This window comes from Procambarus clarkii, chromosome 18 (genome assembly GCF_040958095.1).
Source record: "Procambarus clarkii isolate CNS0578487 chromosome 18, FALCON_Pclarkii_2.0, whole genome shotgun sequence".
Taxonomy (NCBI): Eukaryota; Metazoa; Arthropoda; class Malacostraca; order Decapoda; family Cambaridae; genus Procambarus; species Procambarus clarkii.
In genome coordinates, this window is record NC_091167.1 from 39,533,878 (window position 1) to 39,546,357 (window position 12,480).

Here is a 12,480-nt window from a genome sequence, read left to right on the forward strand (position 1 = left end):
ATCACTGATGACGGACGGGTCTGACTATCAAAAGTCTCCTTCGCCAACCTTAGGGTATAATGACGATGTAAGCGAAAGGATCGAGTGAACGTGTCAACTTAAAGTCAGTAATTATCTAAAAAAAAGGCACCAAGCTGGGAAGGCTATGTAACACCATCGTGTCTACCTGAAGTATAGGATAACCCTGGGCTTCGATGATATTTTTAATATCCCTGTGGCAGTCCTCAAGTTTTCTGTGTGTGCAAATCGCCACACAGGAAACGGTTATCATGGCACGGTTATTATGCCACACATCAAAATATTTAAGCCACTTGTGGTGGGGCCAAACAGATCACGGTATGTAGCAGTGGTTGAGAGAAATGTGTGTGTACTCGATAGCAAGGACCTCCTGAAAAGTGGTAATAATATATGGTAAATAAAATTGGTAACTAGATAGTGCTCCGAGGCACCCACTCGGACCTGGCTCCATTTATGGTAACTCTGGATGAAATAACCAAGCCTTAATCCAACTTGGGATAAAAACCCCAATACCCCGTTTCTCTAATTCTGCTACGAGACGCTTGTGATTCTTAGTATCATAAGCTGTGCCATCTATATTATGTCTCATTGCCCTTTACAACTTCTTGAATTATACAAAAACATACATAATACCCAACCGTTTTCTCCAAGCAGTATCGTGATGAGATTTTGAAAAAAATACCTTTTTGTGTATTAACAACACAGTATATTTAAAAGGTCCCACTCTTTACAAGCTGTAAGTTTATAAATTCGCTTTAAAAAGCAAACCACAGATTTCACAATTTTATTTTCAATTTAAATTACATTAGCACTATTATTTTTATTAATTACTTGTATTTCAGTATATGCATTAGGACTACAATCAAACAGCAATAATTAAATAGATAACAAGGTAGGACTATTTAATTAAAAAAGCATTATTTAATTAAACAACTATTATTTAATTAAACAAGGATTATTTAATTAAACGAGCATTAATTCATTAAACATAAAAACAAGGGCATCCCAATTAAAAAAATGCAGATTTGAATAAAAAAATGCAGCTTTAAAGCTGCATTTTTTGTATTTAAATACAAAAAATAAGAAATGCAGCTTTAAATACAAAAAATAAGAAATTCAGCTTTAAATAGAAAAAAATACTACATGCATGTTAAAATGCAGACGAGGAGTCACAATAACGTGGCTGAAATATGTTGACCAAATCACACAGTAGAAAGTGAAGGGACGACGATTGATTTTTTTTATGTCCGTCCTGGACCATTCTCAAGTCGGTCGAGAATGGTCAGAGACGGACCAAAACGTTGTCGTCCCTTCACTTTCTAGTGTGTGGTTTGGTCAACATGTTAAAATATTAGAATTAAAAACTTAAATACCAATTTATTTCAACAAATGATGTACCGCAAGACGGTTAAGCCAGTTCTACTGTTAATCCTGAAAATAATCATTAGTTTCCTAGAGAGAGAATTCATGGAGAAAGAAGTCTTGAAAAAAGGCGTCCTAGAACCTGCTTGGTAGTGGAGGCGCGCTTCTTGGTAGTGAAGCAGCCATGGAGCGGTACCGTTGGACAATGGACCCATCGAGACTGGATGTGGAGACACAATGTTGGCCATGAAAGCCATAATGATGGACTGGTCCAGGCTTCGACATGTGATTGTCAATCAAGGCGATTGACCAAGATGTCGAAGTGCTTGCCAAGCCTCTTTCTTCTTGCTGTGCCGGGGTGACGTCACTGAGGATGGTACACCAATATCTTTTATTAACTCCATGAGTGTGACTGATTTTTATGTTTTGCCCAGTCGAGGCGCTCGGCTGTACTTGGGCGCTTGGCAATTTTTCCTCTTGTTGCTGTTTCAGCTTATTAACATAATTCCTCGTAGGAAGAGTCTCAGTTTGAAGCTTGTGAAGAGAGTTTATCACTGAATTCAGTGATAAACTCAACAGTGGCAGCAAAAACTTCCACTGCTCTACCCGTTGTACAGGTTCAAATACCTCCAAATTTTTCACAGATTAAGGAACAAATCAAGAGGAAAATATTTTCAACTATCAAAAGTCGCGACAGAGCCAAAGTAGCGGAAGGAAGATCCACTGAGATATGGTACGAACAAGCCATTGGGTAATCCCCTTTCAAGCCTGGCAAAAAGACATCCAGAGACATTGCAGTAGCCTTACATAGACTCAGACTTGGTTACAAGTGCAGCTGGGAAGTAATGAACCCAACAGTTAAAGAGTGTCATATCTGTGAAACAGAAGCAGAGGCGCCACTATTGCACTACTTACTGGAATGTGAAGCTACTGAAGCATCAGAAGCTACTACGCATCAAACTCAACATTAATCCAACGACAGCAGCTGCATTAGGTGCACATTCCACCGCGACTACAATGATTAGAAAAGCCGTTGAGGAATGGGACTCACTAGTGAGTATTTTGCATCTACATCCGCCACCAAGATAATGCTATTAAAACAAAACTAAAACTAGTGCACTAAAACAGAAGCGAAAAATATACCGGGAAAACGGAGGAATTCCCACCTACATTTTAAACTTAGATCAAAATATCGCGGTAACAAGGTTATCGCGAATAACCGAACTCAATAACGGGCTCACCATAGCCCGTGCTACATGGACACTTCGTTCTGAGTAGTTAAATCTAAAACAACAACAACAACAGGTTACAGTTGTGTGTAAACTAAAGTCTTTGAAAATTTAATAAGTTATTATGAAACGCGTTCAAGCGTCGCGTCAGACTAGAAATAAAAATGAATTTTGGAGAATTGATTTTTCAATTACCATCAACAGTGAAAAGAAACATAAGATATATTGAGAAAATTCGTGTTAGAATTATTAATCTTACCTTTTCGGTCATATTTAACAACATATATATATATATATATATATATATATATATATATATATATATATATATATATATATATATATATATATATATATAAAATATTTATATATAATATACTGAAGGCAGAGAGGACGGGCAGAGCGTGCAGTTGGGGTTGTGTTAACCTGAGTGGCATCGCGGCCTCGCTTCCTGTAACCAGAGTTTGAAATTGACGTTTCAATTTGAGCTTGATTGAGTGTTCGAGTTCTGTTACTGTGGGCGGGGTTGATTTTTCGGTGGGATGTTTTAATAGATGAATGTGTGCTGGTTGGAGTGGATGGGAGTAGACTATGATGTTTACATACTTATTTGAGTTGTGGAGGGAGAAGGGAAGTGGCGATATAAGACAGTGTATGTATATATATATATATATATATATATATATATATATATATATATATATATATATATATATATATATGATAGTATTTTGTATAATAGTATCGGGGTATTTATATATTTGTATTTTTTAATTGTAACTCTCTCTCTCTCTCTCTCTCTCTCTCTCTCTCTCTCTCTCTCTCTCTCTCTCTCTCTCTCTCTCTCTCTCTCTCTCTCTCTCTCTCTCTCTTTCTCTCGGGCAGATATGCATTAATTGGATAATTGGAGAGAAGCCCCGGAGTGCCTTGTGATGCCAATGTCCCGTTGGCCCTGTGTGCGGCCACAGATATGTTGTTCAGCCAAACAAAACAAAAGCCAATTGGGTTGAGGACGGACTGGGAATGTTGACAGTGAGGGAGAGGAGGTAGAGGGGAGGCCGAGGAAAGAGAAGAAAGCCAAAGAAGGGAGAGGGAAAGCAAAGGAGGGGCTCAAGAAGGTGAGAAAGAGGTGTAGGAAGAAGAGATAGGGGGGAGGATGGAGGGTATATACACACACCTGACTCTGGATATACATGAGACCTGCTGGACGTATACGATCACAAGCACACGCCCAAACTCCTCCATCCACAATATTAAGGTCAGGTTCGACGAAGAATGTGTACGTCAAACTGTAATTAACATGCGTTAATTACGTGTTTGTAACATGTACATGTTAACGCATGTAACAAACATGCGTTAAACTGTAACGCAACTGGTACGACAAGGCTGCCGGGCCTCAAGAGCTACGCCTCACTTCCTCGTAGTCACTGATTGATAATCGTATCCTTGTCAAGGTCAAGCAGTAGCAGGGAAGAGGAGGATAGGCTTTTAGAGAAGGTGATAGAGAAATGTGTTGAAAGGAGGAGCGTTTGGATGGAGGATTTGATCGTCGAAATTAAAAGATATTTCAGCAAATACAGGATTGAGAAAAATTCCAAGGGAAAAAAACAGGTGTTCGAGGACTATATTCAGGGAGAGATCAGGAAGATGAGGGAAGAGTGGGAAGGTACACGTACGCGGCTTGTCACAGAGTTATGCACAAGTAGCCACATGGATGGGGAGGTCGAATTAGTGAGGGGGATTAGCATTAAATTTTGTAGCTTATTAATATTCACTATTTGTGGTATAAGCTATGTATAAACCCCCCCCCCCACACACAGACTTGTGTACAGGTTTGTACACAATCCAGCGGAGGGGCAACCAGCATGATAGTGGATCACAGAGGAAGTAGTCAATTATCATCCATGGATTACTCCAAGCTAAGGGAACATCAAGGCATGAAAGGATACAAACTCAGGAGTTTGAAATAAGTCAGATTTTGAGGCGTATTAATGCTGAGATGGCAGGAAACGAGATGGAATTCAGCTACCGAATTGGACCTTATAATGGCACCTGAAGTAGACCTGTTCCGGTGCAGTTTTCTAATCTAGAAAACCTAGAAAATCGAACTATTAATGGGAACACAAGCTCCATACTTGCGACTCTGACAGCAAAACGGAAGAGGATTATGATCTTGATAATATACAATAATCCCCCACCAAACAGTAAAAGGCCCAGACAGAAATATGGTGACAACAACAAGGCATGTATAGCTGAAGTGCAGAGGGCAGCAACAATAGCTTACAGGGATAAGGGAATGTTTGGGAGAAGTGCAGCGGGAGGAAGAACTATGAGGAAAAACAGTACAAGATATGATGGACCCAGTCATATGGAATTGCAAGGAGGCCAAGAGAATTTTATACCAACAGTTAAGAAAAAAAGTAAGAGGGAATATAATAACCCAAAGTTTAATAGACATTGTCAGGAAGCAAAAATGAGAAGCAGGAGGGAGTGGAAGAAGTACAGAGGATTACATAGGATTAGATGCAACAGAGCTAGGAATGAATACATTAACATAAGAAGAGAATGATAAAGAAATTATGAGAACAATATTGCGATCAAAGCGAAAAAAACACCTATATTACTACATAGTCATATAAGAAGGAAAATGTCCGTGAATGACCAAGTGACAAGACTATGGAAAACGGGAGTGGCATGTATGGAAAGCTACATGGAAATCTGCGAGGCACTGATTGCCAGTTTCCATGGAGTGTTCACAACCGAGCCTGAGCAGCGCCCATTGTTGGAAGGGGTTACCCTAGACGAAAGACTATCAGATATAGAGGTGACAGCAGAGGAAGTAATGAAACAGTTGACAAATACTGGATGCAACTAAAGCAGTTGGACCAGACAAAGTATCACCGTGGATACTAAATGCAGCAGCGCAGGCCCTTAGAGTGCCTCTAGCAAGGCTCTTTAATGCGTCACCATCCTGCGAGATGGGGACTTTTATTACCACTGCTACCTTATTCAATCTTGTGTTGATGAAATCCTCAAAATGCATCCGGAGTCTGCCAGTGCAGATCGCTTATCACATGCCTCTGTATGACTAACCATCCTGTGTGATGGGGATTTTTTAGCATCACCTAGTTAGCTTTTTTGACACACGGTACTCCCCTTCATATAGTCTAGGGTAGCTGCACTAATGCAAATGTACCTCATGTATTAATAAAAAAAATGAGTCACTTGTTACGATCCAGTTATACCTAATTGCAGAATAACTGACTCGTAACGTTTATGTTTAAGTATTTTAATATATTAGCCATTAAGAGTGAATAAAGTTGATAGATTGTTCCTTGTATTTACCTATTGTTATGATTGTAAGAATGAGGATATTGGTATGTGTTTTGTAGGAATTGGCTTTTATAAGTCTTGGTATTGTGTGAGGCTATGTGCCGGCACGCGGGAGCGTCGTTTTTTTTTTTTTACCACAGACGTGGCCACACATTTACAATGCTAACCAGCATATATACATTTTCTTCAATCCTCCATGGACAAGGTTAGAGATGTGATAAACATATAGTTCAGGGGTTTATTGAACACTCAACCACAGAAGGTGATTCGGTGCTTTTAAAATGCTAAGCTAACCTACATACGTAAATACATGGAGCGTCGTGCGGGGTCAGATGGTACTGTTGGCTGACAGGATGTTGTGGTCAGGGGGGAGTAACAACGCTGGCGATGTTGTGAAATGCATGCGATGTTTGCATGAGGATTTCCTTGGCCCAGAGATGTGTTGCAGAGCCCTGGAGTCATCAGTTAAATGTGTGGATGAATGAGGGGTGTTGTCCAAGTATGTTTACTTCCTATGTAGTGTTTGGTTATAGTGGATTTTCCCAGTTGCTGAGGGGAAAAGAGAGGGGCCACTCGCCACGTGGCGACCATGCGGTCTTTTGCCAGCTCATGTCAAGTCAGCTACTGTAATTCTTGTGTATGTCAGTATTTCAGTTAGAAGCTTACATTACGTAAGCTGTTATACATATACTCATCACCTGTGAAGGCATATTCAGTCAGTAGTTTTGTTTAGCAGTAATGTTACACTGTGTGTGTGTGTGGCAGCAGACTACTGTAAGCCAGGCCTACCACCCAGACCTGTGGAGAGACCTATGTTAGATACTGTCTAATTATTAGCACTGATTCATTTACTTAGATGTTGTCCCAGTAATGATTAAATTGATTTTGCTTACCAGCTTAAATTAAGGTAAATGAATGATAGTTTAGGACAGCTAGCCTAGTAGAGAGTTACTAGGCCTAGCCGCTTGAACTCATTCGTTTGCATGCGGGCCGCTTGTAGGCTGCAATTTGCACGCTCCTTAGTTGTATCCTGCTGGCTGCGGTGTGAGGACATGGGCTGGTGATCTAGGCGGGCATGGCCCTATTAAGTTAAGTTTTTTTTATTGCAGGGATATTTCTGCGCGGGCCCCAAGGCTCTGGCTGGCCCACTACGTGTTGCTTGTTTCTGTTTTACTTGGGCGGAGTATGAGTATTTATGACTCGTATGGTCGCTTCAGTAAGATTTTGTCCCATGTGTTTACTAACAACTTCATCTGCTCTGTTGAATCTAAGTTGAAATCGTAATGGTTTGTAACTGTGCACTGTGTTAGATAATGTTCCAGTGGTCTGTTGGGCCTTTTTCCTCAGTGCTGACTTTTCCTCTCATCTTCCGGAACCTGTAAGCCTATTTCCCATGCACATGGGTATCCAAGCCTGATGCGATGTAAGTGTACTTTTGTTCTTCTACTGCTCCCGTTCATCAAAATAAGTGGTTCGTAGCTGATTGAATTCCTGTACTAACCCGCAGATTCTAATGTTTCAACTGCTGTGTTGTAGTCACTGTACATCTTTTGCATTGCTCTCTTTCTAATTACTAAGTTAAGTTTTGATCAGTTAACTAGGAAAAATAAGTTATTCAATTGTGTTTAAATTAGTCGGAGTGCCCTAGCCATTCATTTTAGTATTTACTGTGCTAAAAGTGTGTATGTGACTTTGTTCCCAAGCCTGGAGAAGTCACATAGTGGTATATCAGATGTATGATTGTGTGGGACTGTTTTCTATATTATGACCTGTAAATACACTGGAGTTTTAGTTCAGCTCACGTTTTCTTTGTCCTCATTTTCTGTGCCAGTGTACAGAGTGGGAGATGTAGTGGGATACTGTTCTATTCTCGAGCCGTATTTGGACGGTCTTTAACATCACTTATGAAGGAAGAGTTGCCCAGTTGCGGAAGAACCCAAATGTTGTATCAATTTTCAAGAAACGAGACAAGGAAGAGGCACTTAACTTCAGATCAGTATCACAGACAAGGATCCCCTGCAAAGTATTTGAAAGAATAATCAGGTTAAGATTGGTTACTCATGCACCTAGAGAAAATTAGGTATGTAAACAAACACCAACATGGGCTCAGGGAAAGGAAATCGTGCTTAACAAACCTTCTGAAATTCTATGATAGAGTAACAAGAATAAGGCAGGACAGTGAAGGATGGCTACTGGAGTTCAACACGAGAAAATGTAAGGTCATGGAAATGGGATTAGGTGACAGGAGACCAAAGAGTCTTAGTCCTCAGTTTAGTTAGTGAGCTCGTAGTCCTAAGGGCCCGCGTTCGATTCCTGTTCGAGGCAGAAACAAATGGGCAGTTTCTTTAACCTGGTGCACTGTTCACCTAGCAGTGAATAAGTACCTGGGAGTTAGACAGCTGTTACGGGCTGCTTCCTAGGGGTGTGTAAGTGTGTAAGAGATAAATTGATGTAGTAGACATACCAGGAAAAAATAGATCGGTTCGAAAGGCGGGGTCTAGGAGCTAATAGCTCGATTCTCCAGGCACAAATAATAAGCACACACACACACACACACACACACACACACACACACACACACACACACACACACACACACACACACACACACACTCACACACACACACCTGTACACCAGTTGATTAACAGTTGAGAGTCGAGACCAAAGAGCCGAGGCTCAACCCCCTCAAGTACAACTAGGTAAATAAAACTTGGTGAGTACCTACACATACACATGGAGCAGATGATAGTTCAGTCCTCACAAGTCACACTTCGCTGTTATGCCCAGCTTTCACAAGCTAGTGAGTGATAAGATCACAGCTAGATCACATACATGTGATAGCTTACATTGCACAAAATATTGTACACTTTCCAGGCCCTGTCCTTCCCAAGAGAGTGAGTTCTGAAAGAGATGTAGGTAGGGGGTGAAGTTAGCTGGGTAGTATGTTGAAAGATGAGTAGTGTGATGGTTGGTGGGTAGAGTACGAGGGGGAGCAGGGTGAAGGTACAGGTAAGTGGGCAGGGCCCAGGTAAATTGTTGAGTGGAGTGGAGGGAGGTTGGGTGATTAGGGTGCAGGTAGCTAGATAGGGTGTTGTAAACATTCCCTGAAGCCAATCATTAATTAATGGTAACGTCAGTATTGGGCGGTGTTTTGCTATTTTTCCGCTCGGCTCGTCAGGCGAATAATTGGATATCATATTATTTTGTGACCAGTAGAGAACTGGAGTTTGTGGCCCAAGGCTCTTAGGATGTACTTGCTTATATATATATATATATATATATATATATATATATATATATATATATATATATATATATATATATATATATATATATATATATATATATATTTATATATATATATATTTATATATATATATATATATATATATATATATATATATATATATATATATATATATATATATTGTGACGGTAACGCGTTGGTGTTCGGCTGTTTAAGGCTAGGGGTATGGCCTCGTCACATAGTTATAAAAAAAAATAGAAAAACTGGAACTTCGTCTGTGGTAAGGTAAGGAGAAGACACACAAAACACAAGTAAACTTTAACAATGAAATTTTAATGACGTTAAATAAATCAAAACATGAAAATAATGCACAAACAAATTCTTATAATAAAATCAATGAATCAAAATAATAAGAATACTTAAATGACAAAATGAAAAGTTACGTTAAGGCAAAATAACAAGAAGTGCAACACAAAGGTAAGTGGGAGGTGCTGGAATATTGGCTTAAAGCCACCACCTCTCTCAGTACACGCTAACGTCTAGCTGGGAGGAGTGCTGGCTACGAAAGCACGGAACATTCTGAGGACTGATGTTGGGGCGACCCCAGACATCAGGTAGTATTGGGGGCGAGTGCAGGTGTAGCCAGACCGGCGACCAATCAGCGGAGCCGTAGCGATCAACGGGTAGTTTGGTGGTTGGAGTTCGAACAGGTGGCTGGATGCATACGTTTCTGCTCACCCTGGCAAGCCTTGCTGGTGCTGGTGTTGTTGTCGTTGTTGGACATTTCTTCCATAGTCTTTTTATATAATTGTGAAGACGTAATTTTGGAGGGAAGAGCAGGCTCAATCTCTTGAAGGAGATTATCGTCACAATATATATATATAGTAGCCATCCTTCAGTCTCGGGAGACTATGGAGTTGCGCCCTAGTTGTCAATCCTGGTGCAGCGTCTGGTGTTTATATATATATATATATATATATATATATATATATATATATATATATATATATATATATATATATATATATATCAACAATCCTGTTTCCAAACCAGTATTTACCCAGGGCTTTCCTAAATTAATACTTAACATGTATTCTCACTGTTTCCAGTTCTATTTTGAATTGACAACTTATAAATATGTTGGGGAGAGTGTGACGAAGAGCTGGGCGAGGAGCACAGTATTGCTCACCACTCGTCAGGTGTGTGCGTCGTGCCGACAAACACCCTTCTCGCTCATCAATTGCTCTACGTCACAAGGGGGGATTGATAGTTTCCTTGTTTGTTGGCAATTGGATGTGAGAGCACCAATTGCATTGACGAGTTGACGGAGGCGCCGGCGTCAGGATGTTGTCCTCACGTGCACCTGCTGACTCAACGCTGCCCTCACGTGCACCTGCTGACTCAACGCTGCCCTCACGTGCACCTGCTGACTCAACGCTGCCCTCACGTGCACCTGCTGACTCAACGCTGTTCTCACGTGCACCTGCTGACTCAACGCTGCCCTCACGTGCACCTGCTGACTCAACGCTGCCCTCACGTGCACCTTCTGACTCAACGCTGCCCTCACGTGCACCTGCTGACTCAACGCTGCCCTCACGTGCACCTGCTGACTCAACGCTGTTCTCACGTGCACCTGCTGACTCAACGCTGCCCTCACGTGCACCTTCTGACTCAACGCTGCCCTCACGTGCACCTGCTGACTCAACGCTGCCCTCACGTGCACCTGCTGACTCAACGCTGCTCTCACGTGCACCTGCTGACTCAACGCTGCCCTCACGTGCACCTGCTGACTCAACGCTGTTCTCACGTGCACCTGCTGACTCAACGCTGTTCTCACGTGCACCTGCTGACTCAACGCTGTTCTTACGTGCACTTGCTGACTCAACGCTGTCCTCACGTGCACCTGCTGACTCAACGCTATTCTCACGTGCACCTGCTGACTCAACGCTGTTCTCACGTGCACCTGCTGCCTCAACGCTGTTCTCACGTGCACCTGCTGACTCAACGCTGTCCTCGCGAGCACCTGCTGACTGCTGACTCAACGCTGTTCTCACGTGCACCTGCTGACTCAACGCTGTTCTCACGGGCACCTGCTGACTCAACGCTGTCCTCACGTGCACCTGCTGACTCAACGCTGTCCTCGCGAGCACCTGCTGACTGCTGACTCAACGCTGTCCTCACGTGCACCTGCTGACTCAACGCTGCTCTCACGTGCACCTGCTGACTCAACGCTGACCTCACGTGCACCTGCTGACTCAACGCTGACCTCACGTGTCCTTTGCTCGGCACGTCCCTTGTTGGAGACGGGGCCGTATACTTGCTAGGTGACCATAAGCTTCGGGTGAAGGAAAACGTGCCCAATCTTCTCTGTTCTACCGCGGGAGTCTAACTCGGGACCTGCGGTTTGGAGCCTACGCCTTAGAGTAGTGCACTACAGGACCCCATTTATTCCTGGTTCGGTCTATCTCAGTCTATCATGGCATACATCTATTGAATGCCCCAGGTACAAAAAGCTACACCATGTGCCCCTTGTCACAGAAGCCACACCGTGTGCCCCTTGTCACAGAGGCCACACCGTGTGCCCCTTGTCACAGAGGCCACACCGTGTGCCCCTTGTCACAGAAGCCACACCGTGTGCCCCTTGTCACAGAGGCCACACCGTGTGCCCCTTGTCACAGAGGCCACACCGTGTGCCCCTTGTCACAGAGGCCACACCGTGTGCCCCTTGTCACAGATGCCACACCGTGTGCCCCTTGTCACAGAGGCCACACCGTGTGCCCCTTGTCACAGAAGCCACACCGTGTGCCCCTTGTCACAGAGGCCACACCGTGTGCCCCTTGTCACAGAGGCCACACCGTGTGCCCCTTGGCTTAGGAACCACACCTGGAGTCACACCTACAGTTTCTTGCAACACCACTCCAACAAGCGACCATACGAGTCATAAATACTCATACTCCAATCAAGTAAAACAGAAACAAGCAACACTTAGTGGGCCAGCCAGAGGCTTAGGGCCCGCGCAGGAATATTCCTGAAAAAAAAAAAAAAATCCAACTCTGACATTTGGTACACCAACGCTCCAGGTGTAAGCGTGACTTTCATTACTCAGTTCTCAACTTCTCCAACTCCTTCGATAGCTCAGTTGGTAGAGCGGTGGACTGTAGTTGGTTCTTAAAGCAGACATCCATAGGTCACTGGTTCGAATCCGGTTCGAAGGATACGTTTTTGTTTCAATCACCTGAATCCAGTTATCTAGCCATGATCTTAGGTGGTCATGGCTTCACGGTGCAGTG

At 42.7% G+C, this 12,480-nt stretch overlaps 1 protein-coding gene and 1 non-coding gene across 2 annotated transcripts; both read left to right on the top strand.

Moving 5' to 3' along the window:
- The first annotated feature begins 10,534 nt into the window (after positions 1-10,534).
- On the top strand, positions 10,535-11,227 carry LOC138366098 (germ cell nuclear acidic protein-like). The gene has a single exon (XM_069326833.1). The coding sequence runs from the start codon at positions 10,535-10,537 to the stop codon at positions 11,225-11,227; it is 693 nt and encodes a 230-aa protein (XP_069182934.1).
- A 1,087-nt stretch (positions 11,228-12,314) lies between these two features.
- Positions 12,315-12,405, top strand: TRNAY-GUA (transfer RNA tyrosine (anticodon GUA)). Its single transcript is given in 2 exon segments — positions 12,315-12,351; positions 12,370-12,405. It is a non-coding gene; the product is annotated as a tRNA-Tyr (tRNA).
- Positions 12,406-12,480: the final 75 nt, after the last annotated feature.

Coding starts and splice junctions, on each gene's coding strand:
- LOC138366098 (XM_069326833.1), top strand. CDS start 10,535: ATGTTGTCCTCACGTGCACCTGCTGACTCAACGCTGCCCTCACGTGCA.